This window comes from Lathamus discolor, chromosome 5 (assembly GCF_037157495.1).
Source record: "Lathamus discolor isolate bLatDis1 chromosome 5, bLatDis1.hap1, whole genome shotgun sequence".
Classification (NCBI taxonomy): Eukaryota; Metazoa; Chordata; class Aves; order Psittaciformes; family Psittacidae; genus Lathamus; species Lathamus discolor.
The window spans coordinates 73630133-73651009 of record NC_088888.1 but is presented as its reverse complement, the minus strand read 5'-3'; the positions used below and the strand labels follow the sequence as shown (position 1 = coordinate 73651009).

The following is a 20877-nucleotide window of genomic DNA, read 5'->3' as shown; positions in this document are numbered from 1 at the left end:
ACAAGATACCAACTTGTTTAATTCCTTTGATACTCTTCTTCCCACCCCTTTCCTCTACCTCATCCATTCCTGGTCCAGTTTCTTCTGTTTTACTACTGTCATCTTCATCATCATCTTCATCTTCATCCCCCCAGAGCCTCTCATCCAGTTTATCATCAGCTTCAGCATTATCAAGATTTCCCATCTGCTTATCCAGCTCCTCCTCTTCATCTGAATTTTCATCATCTTCTGTGTACAAGTCAAAATGTGTTTCAGTACAGAAGAGATAAAGCTAACTTTTTTGTTAACTCCGGAAACAAGCAGGCATACTTAGCAGCTTAATTTCATCACCCTACACAGTTATTTGAGAGGTGTGGAAAAAGACACATATGCAGTAACACTCAGAAGAGCAGGGTCCTAATTATGTGATTCAGAGTGCTCTCTTGGACATAGGGACACATAGCATTTTTTTCCTCAGACTAACAAGTCCCAGGTGCAAAACCTGGATGATTTAAACCTATATTCTTACCCTCTCTGTGGTCCATTTGCAAAACGTTTTGGCATTACTGGGAGGGGGAAGATCCATTCCACTTTATCTGTGTATTAGTTTGGGATTTCCCTTCTTGTGCGGATGAACTTATTCTTGGCATTTTATCAGAGATTTGGAAGTAAATTAACATTACCATAATTTATAAGCCACATTTGTTTAAGATGTTCAGGCTGTTACCCTTTAAAGTGAAGAACTGCTGCCTTTTGGGTGAGTAGCAACTTGCATAAGTCTACCAAATGTTGCTATATTTTTTCCATTTTAGAAATGTAAAGTTAATTTTTTCTTATTGCTAAAAAGTTAGCATATCTAGCTTTTTTTTTTTTAAGTCATGTTTTGAAATTAGTAACAGCCATATTCTCAAGTATTCTGCAATCTTGAACAGCCCTACAAAGTCAGTGATCAATTTTAAATTGCATCTATACGTCAGCTCATAAGAGGAAGGAAGAATTGGCGCCCTTCATTTCAAAGCCATCACAGTGAAGACAGTATTTGGCACTAATCTGTTGAATACTTTTCAGTATATGCTTCGTTATATAAAAGTAACAACCATTACTGGATTCTTCTATAACATTTCTTGTAAGTTTGTGATAGTGGAAGAACCAAACCTTTAGTCTCCTGCTCCCCATCATGCATTTTTCCTTCAAAGTCTTCTGACATTTCAATTGCATTGTCCTCTCCTTCAATGTCTGGTTTAGAATCTTGATCCTCTTTCTCCTTCTCTTCACCCTTTTGAAAACTGTCTTCTATCTGCATTATTATTAAAGCCAAAAATTACAATGGATCTTGCCTATATATTAAAGCTTAGTTATTTTTGTGGTACTTTGTTTTAACTTTATATGCAAGATAAAAGCCAACATAAATAGGAGACCGAAAGTAATTTCATGTTTCTTTTACCTGAAACATCTACAACATGGACCTCAAAGGCTTTGTCAGTTTTACTTAAACAAGAACAATGCCACTTACCTGATCTTCATTTTCTATTTTGTCGCTCACGTCCTTCTTGCCTTCCCCATCTCCAATACCACCATCCTCATAATCATGAAACTGTGTTGCTCCCTCTCCAGCTTCATCTTCAAGTAATTCTTTTGGCAGACAAAACCCCTACAAAAGCAAACAAACTCAAAACTCTCTGTAGTAGTAAGTACATCTTTTGGCTTAGTTTCTACTTAAGACTTTGGTATATATTAAATATGTGCATACCATATATCCACTGTTATCTCTAATAACTTACCTTTTGGGCAAGCTCCGTTAAAATGCTAGTTAGAACAGAAAGCAACTTTCCAGTACTCCGGTGAGATGCCAGTGAAACAGTGAGGTAAAACAGGATAAGGTCTGAATACTTGCAGAGCATGGGCTTTAGACGCACCATCAGATAGCAGGACTGGTTGAAGAACTGCAGTTAAAACCAAAGAACAGCTGTTAAACATGATTACGTACATACTGAGATGCACCTCAGAGAGGGTGATGACAGAGACTGAAAACAGATGCTCAAAACAAAAATATGAATAGGTGAGTTTAAATACTATTTCTAGGGTTTCTGAAACTTTTTATTTTTAGATTTTCACAAACATAAACTTAAAACTTTTCCTTCTTACTAAAGGAGCACCCAGCTTTTGCACAATGGAAGAATAGTACCTCATATTTGGCCATAATTTCTTACATGCTTGTAGTTCTAAGCTACTGGACATAAGCAATGATGTATGTTTAACTACTAAAGTTCACAATTCCAAATCTTGAGGCCCCTGAGCAAAAACCTCATGAGAAGAGCCATTTTACCTTATGTTTATCTGAAGTGTAGTCTTCCCCATAAGATTTCAGATTCTCTAGGAGTTCTGAAACTGCCAAAATTGCTTTCTGCACATGCAAAGAATCCAGATCAGCAGAGAGATCTTCATCCAAAAGCTTAGTTATATGACCTTCTTTAACCACGTCAAATGAGGCTGCATCCTCTTTGTTTGAAATACATTAAAAAAATATGGAAATCAAGTTAGACATCCTAAAAATGTTATAGCAAGCCAATCTAGAAATACCTATTCATTTAAATAAACAACCTCTATTGAAATAGCAGTTCCCTTCTGTAGACACACAGTTTAAGGAATTTTTAGGCTTGCATAGTTAAAACTCTCCTCCTCTACCTCAAGTAAATGAACAAACTTACCGTTTCCCTCTGGAGATTTTTCTTCCTCTTTTCCACCTTCCTGTTTTCTCTCCACCAAACACTGAATGGCATACAGAACAACACGGATAACATTTTCCACTTTTGCTGAGAAGTGCTCCACAAACTCTTCATCTGCCCATTGATTTCCTTTTGAACCATAACACAGGCAGTTTTAGGCAGAAACACATTACATTACAGGTTACTATGTTTGCGAAGAGCATGATAAGCACTATGCAATTTTTACTACATTAATCTGTAAAAGCTCCTTGCTAATCCTGACCTGCAACTATGGTGCAAGATCTGTCATCAAGAGTGACTAAGGGGGAGGGTGAGAAATAAATTACTGCACAAATTAAGTATGGACTCAATTTTGCAAGTTTGAATTTAATCAAGTGTTTCTGGATATCTAGATGATTTCATCAAATGTTTCTGAATATATGAATGAACATGGAGCCATTCTCTACAAAAAACAACCTAATGAATTCTTGTATCTTTATCTGAATCACAAAAGGGGCAGAGAAGAATTGTCCTTACCACTGCACTCTGACATGGAAGCAAGAAGCTGTGCTCTCCAGGCTGTGAAGTCTGAAGATGTATTATTAACTTCTTCTTGTATATAGTTTAGGCTCTTGATCAAGGCCATCTGATTTGCAGTTTGCTTGTCTTCCCCAGTTGGAAGAAACAGGGATTCTATGCCCTGTAACTGAGCTGAGACTTCCAGCAAACAACTCACAGCTGATGTGCAAACTTCAAAATCCTTCCTGCAACAAGAAATCACGTAACACTGACAGAAGTACAAATCGTTCAGTGTAAGATTAAACCTTTTCTTGGGGCACAGATCGGGGGAGGCAGCTGATCTCCATCTTGAATTTATTAAATACAAAGTCCAACAAGCACTAGACATGCCACATACACTGTCTGAAGCGGGGACAAAATGAGAGGGTTATTATTAAATAGCCTACAGATTTCTTTTAAAATTAAAATTTCTTCATTAAATTGACATTTGAAATTAATTAATTGATCCCATTAACTAAGGAGCGATGGGGATGAAAACCCAGGAGACAAAAGATAAACAGAGAAGCTGAGATGTACCAATATTTTTCTGACTTGCCAGGGAGTAGGAGAAGGCACGTACATATGCTTCTACAGCCAGGCACTGCATTTTTCAGGAGAAACAAACAGATACAAGCTTCAAGAGCGCCTGAGCACACTTTTAAGATATGCACAGGCAAAGATTTTCAAGATGACTCCATCTTGTATGAACTGAAAACATACAGACTCCATTTCACACACATAGACAACTCACCAGGAATAAAACAAGGTCTCACATGACTGTTGTCTTATTTTGTCCACTTCTGCTTTCATTGCCTTCACATTTGTCAACATTGCAGTCAATTGTGTAGCTACCTGCATCCACAACTCATCCTTATTTCGCATCTTGCATCCAGGAGGCAGTTGTTCAATTGTTACTGGAGACAAGTATTTTAGCTCTGAGGGAATTAGGTCAGGTATTCCCGTAAAAACATTTCCCATTTCAGGTCCTGAACTCTGAAGAATGTTTGTTTTGGCATCTATCTTTTCATTGTCACTGCACTTTGTTAACTCTTCTTTTGGGCAGCACTGTATAAACCAAGACAGCTCCTCAAGAACCATCACACACTGCATGGAAAGTTGCTGCAGCTCATCAGTCCAGTGTCGAATACTCTCTTGAGGAGGAAATGCTACGTTATATTCTCTGTCAGCAGTCAACCTAGAATCTATTTCTTGTATACAACTCAGGAGGTTCCTAGTCAAGAAGAAAGAAAGAAAAAACGTTACAATCACTGAGTTTTATGTCACATTTCCCTTTTAACAGCTAAATCTTCAGACTAAATTCATAAAAGATCTAGCCAATATGGAATTATGGAATCAGCGGAAGTCAAACTTCTTTTTCTAGAAAAAGCTTTGTTTAATTAGTGAATTTAACTCAGTATTGCATATATTTGAGAACATACGTCCTGAAAATTTCTGACCATCTTTTCAATCCATCCTTAAATTCCTGGCCTGATAGTCAAATATTGTTTGTTTTCCTCCATTAATAAAAGCAAATTAGATTCTGATACACCTTCATTCTCTGAAGTGCCGTGTAATAGTCAGCTCATAACAAACAATCTGATCTGCAATGAAAGTCACAGCAATGCAGACAAGTGTTTCGTTATTCCTGCAACTGTGAAGTTGAGGACTTTATGTTTTGGGCCTCTAGTTGGCTGGTTGTGGGGTTGTTTGTGGGTTTTTTGCTTGTTTTTCCAAGAAAAAAAAGGCTTGTTTTTGCATCAGTAATCTTCAGTTTAGATGTCCTTCCCTGTACAGATGAAATTGCTCCTGACCTAACTTCAAAAAGTTCTGTGGATTACATTAGTGATGAACACAAATACGCAGAACAGTGGAGTTTGCAGTGAAACTGATGAGTCAGGCAATGGAGTGAAAAAAAAGCACACTAAAAAAGATTTTCTATATTCTTTTACAGTTTAGACACAAGATCTAGCACCTCCCACCTCTTTAGGGTTTTTCATTGTAAGCTGTTGAGGTTTTGTTGATTTTGGCTAGAAGTGCCATCCAGATAATTTATTTGCTCAAGATCAAACCAACAACTTGAACATAGCCAAAATTAACTTAGGCCAATACCAAAACAGAGAGATTTAACAATCTATAATGGTTTAACTGTAATTATGTCATGGTCTTCATGTGTGTCTAATCTGTTTTCCCAACTATTGGCTGTAATGACAGGATAAACAATATCTAACCCTTCCACCGCCCCAAACCTTTTCTATCTAGGGTTGAATGAGGGGAGAAGAGAAATGGGGAAGTAAGGGGCAAGAATTTTATTTTCTGCTACTTTACTTTCCATCTTTCTTGAACTGAATTGCTTACTGTCAAACTCCTTCCCATTGTTTAAAAGCTGGAAAATCCAAAATACCTCAGTAAGATCCACTGTTCTGTCAATGTAGTCAGAGATCGTCTCTGCCTGACAAGCACCTGCATGAGGTGTGCAGTGAACCCTTTGCATCGCTCAATGCTACCTAGTCCAATATCCTAAAGAAAACAGATGCAGAAGAAGTGGGAAGGAATAGTTAGATGAATAAGCAGACAACAACATTCTCTGCACCTCCATTTCATTCCACTGAGCAGGTTGAAGAGTTATGGTTTAATCGAACAAGTCTTAAAACACAGACAAAAATCACTGTTATTACAGTTCCCTCATCTTAATTTTTTCTGCATCTTTCATACATGCTGCTCACAAATTCGATTTTCAGGTAGCTTCTGCAACAACAGTGATATTACACTGCCCTTCCCCCTGCAGGAATTCTTATCAGGAATTTAGTTCCAATAGTAAAAGCTACCTTACATAAATCATGATTAAAATCTAGAGAGATAACAATCTAAAGCTTTTACACACATGACCATTGCTAAAACCACTGCCACGACTGTTTTTGCCAGATTTACTGCCAATTACTTTCACTCCTTTCATTAGGAGGGATCCCATTTTAAAGCTTAGAATAAATATTCACAACAGAGCAGAACAGATCACAGCTATGTTCCATTATTTATGGCCATTATCAGCTTTGATGTTTGACAAGACCATGTTGTAAAAACAAGGGGCAAAGCACAATGAGAAGAAGAGCATCTGGAAGAGAACCTTTTTCCCTAGAATACTGGAAAAGTGGTACTGATTTGGGAAAGCTCGTTTGTTCCTTCTTTAGATTTTACACCAATTTTTAAGCAAGGGAATATACTGGCACTTTTTGTGTTAAGACACAGCGTTCAATTATGTCAAGTTACAAATCTCAATCGATTATTTTTCCATAAGCACCAACTGATCATAGCTTTTTTCCTAACAAGTTTTGATTCATCATTTTGGAGTTCCCTTCATGAACAAAAAGTAGCAATTCAGTATCTGTTGGGACGAATTTGTACATTGAACAGATCACTGACTTAATTAACTGGTATCATTCACTCATAAACCGACAGGTTTAAAACTGCTGTACCAAAATATCATACTTTGTATCCTATTACAGAACACAGCACTATCTCACATCACCTTTTTACTATGAAAAAATTCCAGTCCAAGGTGGTAAATAAAGTTAGCAGAAATAGGATTTCTATTTTTCCTGCGGTGTTTTTACCTTGGCAGGTGCTAGCAGTGCTGTCTGAAGTCTAGAGTGGCGTGCAAGTGACCGATAGAAGTACTTCTGGCATCCATCCCAGGCAGAAGAAATCTCTGTCAGCAGCCTGACAGAGCACAAGAAAGTCTGATATTACAGAGCTGTATCATTTCAGTACCTCAGCATACTGGAACTACCAGGTCAGTTCTTCAACCCAACGCATTTGCGTACAATTTGTTACGTAAACACACCAATCTTGTAGTTTTTTATTTTCTCCACAAGTATTCTAGTCTTAAGAAAATGTCTGATATTTAAAAATAAACTAAGCAAATACTAAACAGCAGCAGCAAAATCTCTATCTTTGAATATCATTTAACACTTGAATAGTGATTTTTTTTTCTTCTCCCCATGCAGCTAAATCCAGCTTGATAGGGAAGCCTGTATTTTGGCCTTGCTGAAAGATTGTATAAACTAAACCTTTACATCTGAGTAACACAATAAGCAGCATGTCTCAATTACAAAAATCACTTGCTACCAGAAAAGTAACATGGAAACATATGAACAAACATCTTTTCTATAAGTAAGTTTTTCCAGAAATGCCAACTTTGAAATCAATGTATTTTCTCCTGAAATATCCCATTATTCAATGCAAATGAAACAATGAAGTAATCCTGTAAATTACAATTTATCTTTAATAAAATATCAGCAGTCTACTTTCTAATACAATGCTAACAAAGCATGCCAGGCAAAGCTGGACAGTAGAAGGCTAATTGAAATCTAGTTCACAGAAACAATGAAACTGAGGGTAAAGTTGTCAAAAGTGCAAATTAAAATCAAAAAACAAATGAACAAAAAACCTCAAAACAACCAAACGTTTGCTCTGTTGGACATGCTACTATAGCATGTAAAGGATTTGCAAACTGAGAAGTAATGGAAGGAAGGGAAGGGAATGCAAGGGTGCATGTAAAATCCTAAATGAATTACAGTCCAGAAGTTCCACTCTAAATCCACATTCAATAAATTCCATATATTATAGCTGCAATTCATACAATCGAAGGGTTAAAAATACTGTGTACATACGTGGCATCCACTTCATGCGTACGATTTACTACACCTAACGCACTATTCAAGTCCAGTGGATGGAGGTAGAGCATTTCATGATAATCTTTTGAACGGGACCAAGACAGACCTTTCCGGTATGACAAACCTGGAATGACATTTGAACACAACATCCTTTTATGCATAAAATTCTTTTATATGAAAAATGTCACTCACACAGTTGGTATTAAGATACAAAAACATCTGATGTAATTTTTTTCCTGATGCTGTCTGATTTTGACAAGTCTTTGAACATGCCGTAAGTTTTGTAATGTAAGAACACATCATAGTTAACTACCTTTAGCTGAACACAGCTAAAATAAGACAAACATAGACCTGTGTGTATAAACAAGGTTGGTGGCAGTGGCCAAGAGGTAAAACAAAAAGCCTTGAACCTTTCTCAAGCTATAGCCTGAGAAAGTTACAGCTATGTACTTTTAAACTCTGTCTAAAGTAACTCTCCTATTTTAGCTATTTTTTAAGCTGGATTAAACAGCTCATTTCTTTCAAGGAAATTAGAATACTCCTTTCAATGCATCCTGAAGGTAAGCAGAGCCTGTAAGAAGGCTCATTAGCTATTTAGATTATGTCGCCACTTTTCCAAACAAAATGGAGAGCAAGTCTTAACAGCAACACTTTTCACTGCTTCTCATCATCCTTTATGAGAGCTGAGCTAGGAATTATCACCTCATTTTTAAGGCATGAAAAGGCTGATGAAAGAGGAAGGTAAAAGGTGTCACCTGAAACCAAAGACAGCCCAGTAAAGAATTCAAATCCCATGGTTAATTAAATAATCACAGAATGTCACTCCTCCAGCACAAACTTCACAGGGCAGCAATAACAGCCAATTCCTTTGGCACCAGTGAGTGGAAATACACAGAAAAAGTGTATGTACTGGCAACTTCCCACTTAGATTCACCTGTCTTTGCAGTCATCTAAATAAAAAAGGACCTTAATATTCTGGGAACTATTTACTCAGTACACATCAACTCATTTAAGTATCACAAACTGCAAGCACTCAAAATTACACCTGTAGCCTACTCACCCTCCCAGAAAGCATTTAGGATGTTTATGTTTTCATTCACTTTCCAAGTGTGACACTATTTAACTTTTTATAAAAATCATGCCTTCCTGAAACCCTTAACTTCATGTTTCCAAAAGGGACAGAAATCTCTCTCTTCCCCCTCCTTTTCCCTCTCTCTCCAAACCCAAGAAGTTCTTAGGATCACTGCAGGCCAGAAGCTATAGCTTCCAAGAGAAGCACCAAAACACTAAACTCCATTCCAAATGGAAGGGGGGGAGGGGAGAAAGCAAAGTTACATTAATTTCTATTTCTACCTATGACTTACAAGAATGCTGTCAGACAACTGTTTATTTAACAAGACCACTTATTCCTGCTGGTTTCTGAACTGCTCACTGAGCAAGAACAGTTGATGAGTAATTTAATGTAACACCAAAGTAAAACGCAACCATTAATAGTTTGGGTAGGTCCTTTACCTTAAGGCTAGCAGGGGGAAGCAGTGGAGACTGGGCTGCTGCTAACAATTCCCCATCAATAGACAATGAGGTCTCCATGGCTCAACCATGTCTCTGCCAATCTCATCTCTGCCAGTCTGTCAATCACTGGGAAATGGGCTCTCATTATAATCAGCTAACTTAAACTTAGTTCTGGATCAGAGAATGTTTACAAGATAATGAGCTTCTTTCTTGTTTCTAAAAGCTGGGCAGTGACTTTGGACTGGAGATAGAGCAGATTTCTGTTTCAGAAAAGCTACTGTTGTACATCTAATGGAGTGTAAGAAAAAAAAGGAGTATTTGAAAGGCCCACACACTATGCCTCAGTCAACAGATGAAAAGAAAGAGAGACTTAAGTGCTTCTACATATTAGTAGCTCAATGACTTCAAGAACATAGTATTACGGTGGGTTTAGATGTATTAGAAAAAACAGTAAAATGCTTAAGAACTTTGTACTGTTAAACCAAGCACATTTTAGCCAAAGCTCACCTGCTTTAGCAAGGCTTTTGAAGAGATCTGACAAAGCCCGTTGCTTTTGCATCTGAATATGCTTTGCTTCTGATTTCTGCTTCTCCTTAGTTGCTGTCTGATCAAATGTCAAATTTTGCAGTTCAGCTACAGAAACAATGATACCACCTGTACAGAAGACAGCACAGAAAGGTAAGAGATGTGAAAATTCAACATATACAAAGCAGCCAGGGGAAGGCAGTCCAGGAAGGGAACTAGATATCTACACTTTCTCCTGATCTCTTGCATTTATGTTACAGAGGGCAATTATGGTATGGAAGTCACAAGAGTACTTAACCTGTGAACTGGTCAAGATTTTCCACCAGACTTAAGAATGAATTATTTTCTGTAACTGTTGTACACATTTTCTTCATTTTTTTAGTAAGCTTAGGCAGACGGTACTGCAGAGATTCTGCATGGAATGTAATGCCATCCTGACATTCTTCTGGGAGGGCCCTCTGAGAAAAATAAACAGAAAGAAGATTATACACACATGCCAAAAGCTGTGTTATTTAACCATCAAGAGAAATTATTGCAAAAATAAGGGCAAAGTGCTACATTCATTTGAAACCACAAAACATGCCCATGTTAACAGTTCGGCACCAGCATTTAAGGAAAATCACAATATATGCATGTCAGGAATACATCAGTTTTGAAAACAGCCAAACAAATGGAAAAAGCTATGATCCTACTCTCTTGAGTGTTTGTTTTATAACTGCTTCAGGTCAGCTTCTTCAGCCTTCCAAGCTCAAAGTCACATTAACCTAAATCGCTAATGCCCTCAGGGCACTGGGTAAGAATATCACTTACTTTCCAGTAATTTAATTGCACTGCTAAACAACAACAATATTAGTATGCAAACAGAAATTATTAAGTAACAGAACTAATCCCCGAGCATGTCCAAAGCTAATCCCCAGGGTCTGTTCAATTTAGGATTGCGTGCATCCTGTTTAAGGAATGAAGACAACATGAAACTGCAACAAGTGAAACCGATAACCCTGTTAACTATCAGTAACAGGCTTATAAACAAACAAACCACCAACAAACCAAGCCCACAACGGAACACATTAGATTTTCATCAGGTTTCTGCCTCTTCACTCTACCCTCCTGACTGTCACAGGACAAAAGCAAGATCAGCCACCCTCCTGGTCTGAAGAAACTGAACAAAGCCTTGGAAACTGAGAGTAACTGAGCATTTCCCACTCACCCCAACTTATGATGAATTACGATTTTCTCCTTGCATCTTATTAATAAAAACTAATGGAAATTTGCAGGAATCTATTTTGGGAAGAAAATACTTGACTTCCTCTCTGAGCTGGAAAATTTAAGAGACAGACTGAAATGTGTGGCATGGGGAGTAAGATTAACCATGTACCAGTTAGTCCAAAGTAAATGTACACTGTACACAAGCTGTGTCAGCCAACAGGAAACATAGGACAATGCAGTGCATTCCCCTTTCAGAATTCAGGCTCAAAGTAATTTTATATATGCACAAACCTTACAGCTACACAATCATTTGTCTTGGTTAGAAGAAAAAGGGTAATAAGAATTTCAACACCCAGTACATATCACTGTACTAGTAGGGAAGGAACTAATTGCTGCAGACAGTATGCAAGCAAATGTGTAACTGCCATCATCTTTATAGTAGAGCATAGATGCTGTGCCAAATCGATACAGAACACGCTTGTCTTTCCATGCCACATTCCCACCCATCTGCAGTGTTTCATAACACTGAACACAAGACAAACCAAAAAGTTGATGATACACTCGGATTTGACTCTTACATAAGATTTTTCTGCATAAATCAGTGAAAAGCAACATACAGATGAGAACGGAGAAAATATCCTTCCAACACTTAGAACAAAGAATACAGTCACCTTGGCAGTATCTGTTCTAGCAGACAGAATTTTTCTTAATGTGTTGTTTAGCCTCTGAACTTTGGTCTCTATGCTCTCAGATTCTTCCTCCTTGTGCAAGCAGTCCAGCTGCTCTTCCTTACCAATTTCCACCAAGGCAGGCCGACATGACTCACTCAGAACAACTTCAAACTTCTTCATGAATTTAAAGAGGGTCCTAAATACCAAAGGAAAGCAAAAATGTTACTGGGTTTTACAATCCTGGAAATCTCTCAGCTGCTGGAAAGAAACGTTTCCACTGTGTTATGAGCAGAAGAAACATTCTTGCATTAAAATCTAATACATCACAGAGAAATCATCCAGAAGGAAGGTTCCAAATAAGGAATTTAATTTCAAGCTCTGAGTTACCTGCGTATTTTTTCAACTGACTGTTTTACAGCCCAAAAGCTGACATCATTCCACTTTGATATCTTCACAAAGTCCTATTAGGAAAATAAATAATCAATGCAATTTCAGTATCAAAGTTCATCTTTAAAGCTGATCAATTATGATGATCTGGCAGTCTTAAAATGCACGACATTTTAGCAGGTGAGCAAATTATTGCATAGGCATCTTAGTCTATTAATATGTGTTTATGTTGCACAGCCAAATGCTATGAAATCCAAAGGGGCTTCATTACTGGACAGAAACCTCCATGGCTAAATGTGACTGACCAAACATTAAAGACTTCAACCAATCCCCCACCTCAAAAGCAAATTCTTGCCGAAGAAAATGTGTAGCATGGATTTCAGTGGCCAATGGAACGATTATATACAAATTCAAATAATATCTGTTCTGCTGTTCCTTTGATTAATCAGTATATTGTTTGAGTGAAGTTTCCTTTTACCTTAAGCTCCTTTTCTATAGGTTGACGAAGTTCAGTGATTCTGGCCTGAACACACTCTGAAAACTGCTTATAATAATTGTATAGGTTCCACAGGATGCTGCACAGAACGTCTAAAAGGGACAGACAATAACAAGCTTCTTTTAAAAATAGGGTATTTTTCAGTATCCAGAGGAGATTTTTTTGGGGTAATTATGAAGCTTAGCAACACTGAAAGTTGGGGTAAACTGATTGACGGTATTCAAACAACTGAAAAACAGCAGCATAGGCTTGTGTCGCATTTATGAGCTTAGTGATCTATTTGGAAAGTCATGAATAGCTGATTATCAGGTTGTTGTAAAGAAGACTCAACACATGCAATGCTAAGAACTTACCCTTTTCTGCTACTTGAGGCATCAGCAAGACATGGCAGTGGAAAACCAGTAGTGCTTGGAGTCGTGCATGAAACTCTCCCAGTGTAGATCCTTCAATGAAAGCTTGTAGTGTGCTGACCAGTGTTTTCAGATCCATTTGCTCTGTTTGTGAACATTGCACCAGAAATTTAGAAAGAAAAGTGGGAACAAAAATAAAATCAAAACCAAAACCAACCCAAACCAACAGCAAACCAACAAACCTCTACATGAAAATTGTTATGTGCTCCTTGTAAACTTCCAACTAAGTATCAGGTCTCTATTAGGAAAGGTTCAAAACAAAATAGAAAAGGGGTAGGGTGGGGAACAATTCTAATTAAGAAATAAGATCAACAAACACTGTGAAAAAAGAGAAAGGACAAGAGGCAGCAGTAAGACAGTGACCAAGCTGGCCAGCTACATGGCCAGTTTCAGTGGATCCAGTATTTAAAGACTACTTCTTATTCTCTGGGAATGAATGTTTTTTTTTCGGTCATGATGAACCACACTACAAATTAGTCACTGCCAGTTCCTTAATTCCTCAAATCATGAAAACAGAAACAGATCTTAGAAGAATCTGGTGGAGAATACAGTGTCTTTAGAGCACTAACTATGGGAGAAGACAAGCTGTCCATTTGGAGACGTAAAATAACCCAAGGATCTGAAACTTATCAAGTGCATTAATTAGCCATGAGATTGGAAGGACTCTGCCTCATGCCAGAGAATGTCACTTTCATCTTTAGTTTCACTGCGTTTTGGAGAGGCAGGGGACCGAGAGCTATATTTCCTCTGTATTATGTAACATAAACACGTGCAGAGAGATTTAATCAGAACATGTACCAAACCATACTTACTGTAAGAATTCTTTAGGCTTTATACAGAATGTTAAAAGCTGTTCAGCTAGAATATGAATTATGCCTTTTCCAGTTGCAGATGGAGGCCTCCTACCCTCCAAATCTGTTTGAAACGTTTGTATGTGCATGACATACACAGTTCTACTTTCTTTTAGACGCTTTTTACAGAAATCTTTTTTAATTTACACCACCTACAATGTTGGCCCTATGAGAGACTAAGGTGGCTCCAGAAATAAATACCAAGCCGTGATGTTTACTCTGTATGGAAGACACTATACTGTCATGGAATTTAATGTAAGACAAGGAGAATTTATCGTAGGGCAAGAACTACACCTGAAAGTGCACTGTCAAACTCTGGCATTTAGGACCTTAATTATGCATCCTTCATAATTGCTGGAACTGCATCATACATTCATATAAAACCAGCACTTACCTTCTGCGTTTGCCTCCGTCTGTTCTTGAACATACTTCTCAATCATCTGATAGATTGAGAACCAGTGCTTTGTGGATTTCTCGACATGCTGCTTCATTATATTGTCCAAGCTTACGGACCAGCAACTGGAAACAATAAAGGAAGGGAGAGAAGAAAAAAATAAAGCAAAAATATTGTCGGAAGTCTGGGCTCCAAAACATCATAAATCTATTCTCTGTTTCTGCTAAACTAATGGAAAATTTTACAAGGTGGAATAATCTGCAGGTATGCTTAATATACACAGCTAACTCTTGAGGACCACTGCTTTGCCACTATTATCAAATATGAGAGAAGTGTGGGAACTAGGGATGACAAAAACAAAACCAATCACAGCCAAGTTCAAAAGTTTCTTTTCATGAAACTTGAGGCAGACTTGTGGAATTCCTGATCCTGGCGTACTGCGGGATAAAACTTTTACATGGTTTGAACAGGAGACTAAACAGTAATTTTTAAGGGAAAATTAATGGAGGTTGTTAAGACAAAACACTGCAGGCCCAGTAAACCCTGGGATGAAAACAGACAGTCCTAGTATTTTCCTAGTGTTTGAGTACTGTAGCTATCTGTTCTGATTCTAGTCCTCCTGAGGCATAGACACAGGGTCACCATGGGCTGGACATACACATTCTGAGCCAGGGCACAGTTGCTAACACTGCTACTAGGACAGCCGCACACACAGAAAACACACCGGAACACACAGTGATGCATGTTCCATGATTAAGGCAATTATCCATTGGAATGTGTTTCTGTATAGAGACAGAAGCTTACAGTATCTAAGAAAAAGCAGCAGGGAAGGACAGTTCTTACTTCAACTCCAATCTACGCCACTGAATAATCAGTTGTGTGACCAAATCAAGGTGTTTCCGCAAGGACAAAGCTCGACTAGCGTTTTCCTCCCAGTCCTGGGAAAAAGAAAAAGTTCACCTTTATACAAAGCCAGAAATCAGTCTTTGCATGGCAAGACTCATGCAGTATTCTGGATTACATTCCTACTGCTTAAACTTACGGCATGGATCAAGTTCGCTTCCAGAAATTCTGCCACGCAGACAGTTTTCAGTTGTTTTTATTATGGTACCAATAAGAACAGGAAGTATAAAAGAGAAAATGTAAGTTTCCCTTAGCTCTCTTCTTACCTGTGCCTTTGCAAGAAGAATTTCCAAGCCATTCAGGAACTTTGAGAGAGGACTAGAGAGTGGAAAACCCCGAATTCTGTCCATCACAACTAACAGCTGCAGAATGAAAAACAAGTATTCAGCCTATAGTAACTGATCTTTAACAGAAGCAGTCATGAAGTTCCACTAATTTCTATTAGCATAATCTTCACCTGCAGGAGATAAGACTATATATATATATATATATATATGTATACATATCTTTAATTTTAAACTGCTTCCTTGTTCTAGTATAAGCTTGCTAGTAGTTCAGCGAAGGCAAATGCACTCAGGGAAATAAGCACAAATGACCTAATGCAAAGACTTTCAAGTGATTTCGAGTTTCTTCATTAGTCTAAGAAGTATAACCCGAGGGCCACACAGGTCCCATAAATGGGACCGAAGATATCTATTTTAAAGCGCAATGAAAGAATTTTGGAAAAAAACATCCAGGAGCCCAAACAGCAAAATACCTTGGGAATCTTTCAGGTATAGTAGACTGAAGGGTGCTTAATGATGTAAGATTGGAGTAGGCAGTGAACATCACTTAACATTTCATAACTCAAATAGAACAGTTAATAATACCTAATGACTTCAAAATACCTGCATAAGTAATAGACACGACATTTAGGCAAGTGTATATGTACACATGTCTATACACATATTTACACACAAATGAAATTCTAAAATGTTCCACTTTTCCCCAAACACTTGTTGAGGTCTTTCTACCTGCACAAGTACTGGATGCTCTGGCCATTCCTGAAGTAGCCTATTTACTTCTTTAGCAAAGCTATCAAGTACAGGTTGGCACTGTCGGACTTGCTGAATATTAGGATGCCGGTAGAAGTCGTATGGACCATCTTGCTGCAGCACAAGATCTGAAGTTAGTTCCTCAAAAAAGGTATTGTGAAGAAGAGTGCTAGCTAGAAGTTGGCTTCCTAAAAGAGTATCATTCATTTCAGCATCTAGGAAGCAAAAAAAGGAAGACATTACATGTACTAACAGTTGAACAGATGTGGGGGATTTTTTTCCTGTATCCCAAGCCTCAGCATGTTATGTATTACAAGGACATAACAGTATGCCAGACATAAGCAATGAGATGGGAGTATGGAACAAAGAGACTTACTCAAAGTTTACATTCCCTATTTTATCAAATTTTTGTATGAAAGTAAAATCAGCATCCTAAGGGTGGGCTGTGATCCTATCAGAAGACCACAGTTCCTCTGTGCATAAATTCACATCGAGGAGAGTTACAACAGAATTAGTAGCAAGGATCTGTGAAAAAGTCATCCAACACATGCACAAAAAAATTAAAATCATATATATTACACCTCAGGTATGAACATAAATGCAAGTTACTGTAGAAACAGCAGACATTATCTGCTTTTACTTAACTGCACACATATACATTTATTATATTAGAACTGAAGTACAGCTCTGCTTTGAGAAGCTATGCTCCTGATGTCTCAAACATTGTTATAATAATGATTTACACAAGTGTGCCAAACTTCAGAGAAAAAAAAAACCTAAACAAAAAAAAAACCAAAAAAACCAACCCTTGGGTTTGTTTTTTTTTTTTTTAATTACAGAAGCTCCATTTAAACCAATTGTTCCATGAACTTAATTGCAAATTTTACTTCTGGGAAATTTCTGCAAGTACATCATCTTCCACAGGATTATGCGGATCCAAGTGATTAAAATGTCTGTAGCAGATTATTCAATATATTCTTAAACTGTGTTTGTCTAATATATTAACAAATGCAATTAAAAAAAATCCGTAAAAGAATAAAAATCAAAGCATTCCACTGAGACAATGCTGAACATGGGGCAAATTCTTTACAAAAATGAAATCTGGTTTTATGCAGTTTTTCCATAAAAGGCCTGTTTCATGACCTGCAATATGATTAATTTGAAACAATTCATTACAAAGCTAGACCTGCACATCTGAAATACTGCTAGCAATCTTACCAATTAAAGGATAGAATTGTGACACCAGGCATGCACCAGTCTGATAGCAGGAAATAAATGCACTGAAATAATGTTTGGCTTGATGAGAAGGCAGACTCTGTTGATACCACAGGGATCGAGCAAAGTTTAAGCACAACTTTTGATGAACCATCATTACTGTTTGCATAGAGCTCTTGGACAAAAGGGCTCTATCAACTTCCAGCTGGTCTTCCAATGGATCTTCAGTTTCCATTTTTTCTTCGAGGCTTGGTTGAGCTGTGATATCTTCAAAGTCCTGCAAATTATATGAGAATAAAAATCAATTATAATTTCTTCCTTTAACATCTCCCCTCCCCACCAACACAATGACACGCAACTTTCTCATGGCTTACTGTACTGCACAACATTGCTTGGTGAAGCCACACTTCGAAAGCTGTCCGGTAACACAGGACAGTTAATAGTGAAAAAAACCTCAGTTTTATCTAATCAACTTTAAAGTTGATTAAATACTTCAATGAGATCAGCGCTCTTCACATGTAATAAACCCCCAAATGGCCCTACTTGCTAAAATGAATCAAATTCCGGAATTTTACAACAAATAATTAATTATATTATCATTCAGTTATGGAATTTGGAATTATTCAGGCAAACCACAGTACGGTTCAAGTCTAGAAATTAATTTCAAAACCTTCCTACAAGCAGAAGATATAGTAAACTACAACCACAGTACTTGATACTGTTCTATCAAAATCTACCCCACATTTTTCTTTGGCTGAAGGAAAACCTGTCTCCTCTCATTTTACTTAAAGTATGCATTTTCAGGAGCTACTTCAGACATAATTTTGGGGTTTCTTTCCAGAGTGACAGTTGTCACCTTTTCATGAAGAGGAAATCTCCTCCTAAACTCTTTTTCTTCCTCCTCTTCCTCAGACAATCCTTTTCCATGACTTTTACTTCTGTATCTGTACAAACTGTGTTCCATTGCTTCCTGCTCTTGGGCACGGCGTTCCTGTTCATCCCATTCATTTACAATTGCCTAAGGAAACACAAAGCATCACGCTTTTATACAAAATCACCTCAGAGTTCATCAAAGGGGCAGCATGTATCTCGTTTGGCTCTTTCCTCCTTTACAACAGCATAAATCAAAGCCATCTAACTTGAAGGAAGACTTGTGGATTATCTTCTTAAGCCAATGAGGAAAAACCACAGAAAACAGAATGAAACAGAGTGCTTGGCCAAGTTCTAGTCTCCTTTCTTAATTATTCTGTAAAGCAACTCTCTGCAAAGTCTGGTTTTGGTTTGTTTTGCTTTTGTGTGTGGGTGGGTTTGGTTTTTGTTGTTGTTGTTTTTTATATAAACCAAATCTTTGGTAACCATTACAGGCTATGATGTTACCTGACACAGATGTCTAAAAAGCTGCAGGGATTTCTGGTCCATCTCTCCCCTGAATAATACATGGCATTGAAGATGCAGCAAAGCACTGACAAGGAGCTGTTCCAGAGTTGGGCAGGGCTGCTCTACTCCCTCAGATTCTCCTCCAGAGTGCTTTAGAGAAAACTTTTTAAGTCCATGAATGACCTCAACTGAATTCACTGAGCATAAAATTTCTGCACGAGCAAGGTAACTGGGGAAGGCACGGCCAACAGAAGGAAATGCCAACAAAGAAGTGAGGAGGTTCGTGAGATCAACTGGACGCACAAATCTTTTGAGCGTTACATAGACTTCAGAAGCCACTAATCGCATGCCATGTTGCAACTGTAAGATGGCAGCTTGCAGTGGAATGATGGCATCAGGGAACATAGCATAGTCCTCTGCCAGGTGTTTTCTAAACTGATGGTGTGATTGTTGCCAAGATGCTTCCTCATTTAACAGGTTCTGTATTGCCTGGAGTGATTTAGGTCTTTCCCCATGGAGGAACTGCAGAAGGCGGGTTGTAAGATCTTGGACTGAAGAAACCCGTGCTATGCTGTTGATGTACTGGTGAGCCTCTTGGTATAAGCAGTCATAGGGTGGAGCTGGAGGCCTGAAGGCCTTTTTTCTGGAAAGACTGTTTATTTGCGCCGTCAATCTTTGCATTCTTTCATGCAACAGCCTGTTAAGAAATAACATTGACCAGTTTAAACATATAAACTTATTTCATATAAATATGTTTATATATATATCTAACATAATAGATACATTAAAAGATGCACCAGAAATATTCTGCCAGTTTGTATGACACAGCAAATAAGGAAAAAACCAGAAAGTGACACCCATACAGCATGAATATGCACTTCTCTTCCGCACTTTGGACTCCCTTCGCCACTTCAACAAACTTTCATTACTTTTTTGCTTGCTACCTGACAGCTCTGTGAGCATAAAGGAAAAAGTAGTATTACTGGAAGTAACTGGTAAAACTCAGCCATTCAGCTTTCAATGACTATTATTCTCCTTAAGCAATAGCACAGAATTATCAGATCCTCTATGCATATAACACTGAAATAAAAAAATTCCATAATAGTAGAAAATAATGAACAGTACTCATTTTTTATCACCATGTACAAGGAACACCTGGAAACCTGCACAAAGGCGAAGTCTGTCCACTCAAAATTTCCTGAAGTTCCTCAGATAAAAAACCAAAAGCAGACAAATGAACAAAAAACCACAACAAAACAATGGCTATAAATTCTGGATGTCAACAGTGTACTCTACGTGGTAAGAAATTTAATTCACCCACAGCACTGCAGGCAAAGGCTATTGGTAAAAAACACATCTGGAGATTTCTACCGACAGTCATTCCAAGAACTCCGCAAAATAGCACTGGCCTCTATTGAGGCCTTGAAGGGTCACAGTGATAGACACACATTCCATCTTATTTCAGGTTTGTTAATAACATTGTCAAATGCTAATGAAACTACCATAATTTAGACGTATGGTTTTATTTTCACTTCCCAACATAGCTTTTTATCAAGATGTAAAGGCTGCTGCTTTAATTGTTGTATTTATAGCAGTACAAAGTGTGTACAGGCACTTCCTTAGTCACTGCAGGTGAAGAGAACAGCTTCTGTGTTTTTACCACCTCAATATCCAAACTGATACTTTAAAATCGGCAACCCTTATTTCCATAGAAAACACAAATGCTGTAAAGCTGTGGAGAAAAGCTTTGAAGCCCAAGCACCTGAAGATGAAATTTCTAAATTAGAAGAGTTAATTGTCTGAGATGTTACCTGAGATGGGGATGAATATAGTTGCTGACTGCTTCATCTTCAATACTTTTTCCTGTATGCAGCTGGGATGAGAAATCATTTGTTTTCCATTCACACTCCAGCTGGTGTAACTGAAAAGGAAAGAATAAACCATACTAAAGTTCTGGTATATCGCCTTAGACATTGAAAGAAGT

The 20877-nt window shown here is 37.8% G+C and overlaps 1 protein-coding gene across 1 annotated transcript in view; it reads right to left on the bottom strand.

Moving 5' to 3' along the window:
- MDN1 (midasin AAA ATPase 1) overlaps window positions 1–20877 on the bottom strand; it is a 102168-nt gene that overhangs the window by 15514 nt on the left and 65777 nt on the right. The window contains exons 62-86 of the mRNA XM_065681233.1: window positions 20705–20814; window positions 18894–19590; window positions 18373–18534; window positions 17520–17793; window positions 16281–16516; window positions 15534–15629; window positions 15208–15302; window positions 14365–14489; window positions 13063–13203; window positions 12692–12801; window positions 12214–12287; window positions 11827–12022; window positions 10248–10407; window positions 9932–10078; window positions 7910–8036; window positions 6851–6956; window positions 5644–5759; window positions 3994–4473; window positions 3222–3448; window positions 2688–2834; window positions 2306–2478; window positions 1761–1922; window positions 1493–1630; window positions 1135–1276; window positions 59–228 (exon numbers count right to left, since the gene is read on the bottom strand). Coding sequence (XP_065537305.1) covers window positions 59–228; window positions 1135–1276; window positions 1493–1630; window positions 1761–1922; window positions 2306–2478; window positions 2688–2834; window positions 3222–3448; window positions 3994–4473; window positions 5644–5759; window positions 6851–6956; window positions 7910–8036; window positions 9932–10078; window positions 10248–10407; window positions 11827–12022; window positions 12214–12287; window positions 12692–12801; window positions 13063–13203; window positions 14365–14489; window positions 15208–15302; window positions 15534–15629; window positions 16281–16516; window positions 17520–17793; window positions 18373–18534; window positions 18894–19590; window positions 20705–20814 — 4611 coding nt within the window. The remainder of the gene's footprint in view (window positions 1–58; window positions 229–1134; window positions 1277–1492; window positions 1631–1760; window positions 1923–2305; window positions 2479–2687; window positions 2835–3221; window positions 3449–3993; window positions 4474–5643; window positions 5760–6850; window positions 6957–7909; window positions 8037–9931; window positions 10079–10247; window positions 10408–11826; window positions 12023–12213; window positions 12288–12691; window positions 12802–13062; window positions 13204–14364; window positions 14490–15207; window positions 15303–15533; window positions 15630–16280; window positions 16517–17519; window positions 17794–18372; window positions 18535–18893; window positions 19591–20704; window positions 20815–20877) is intronic.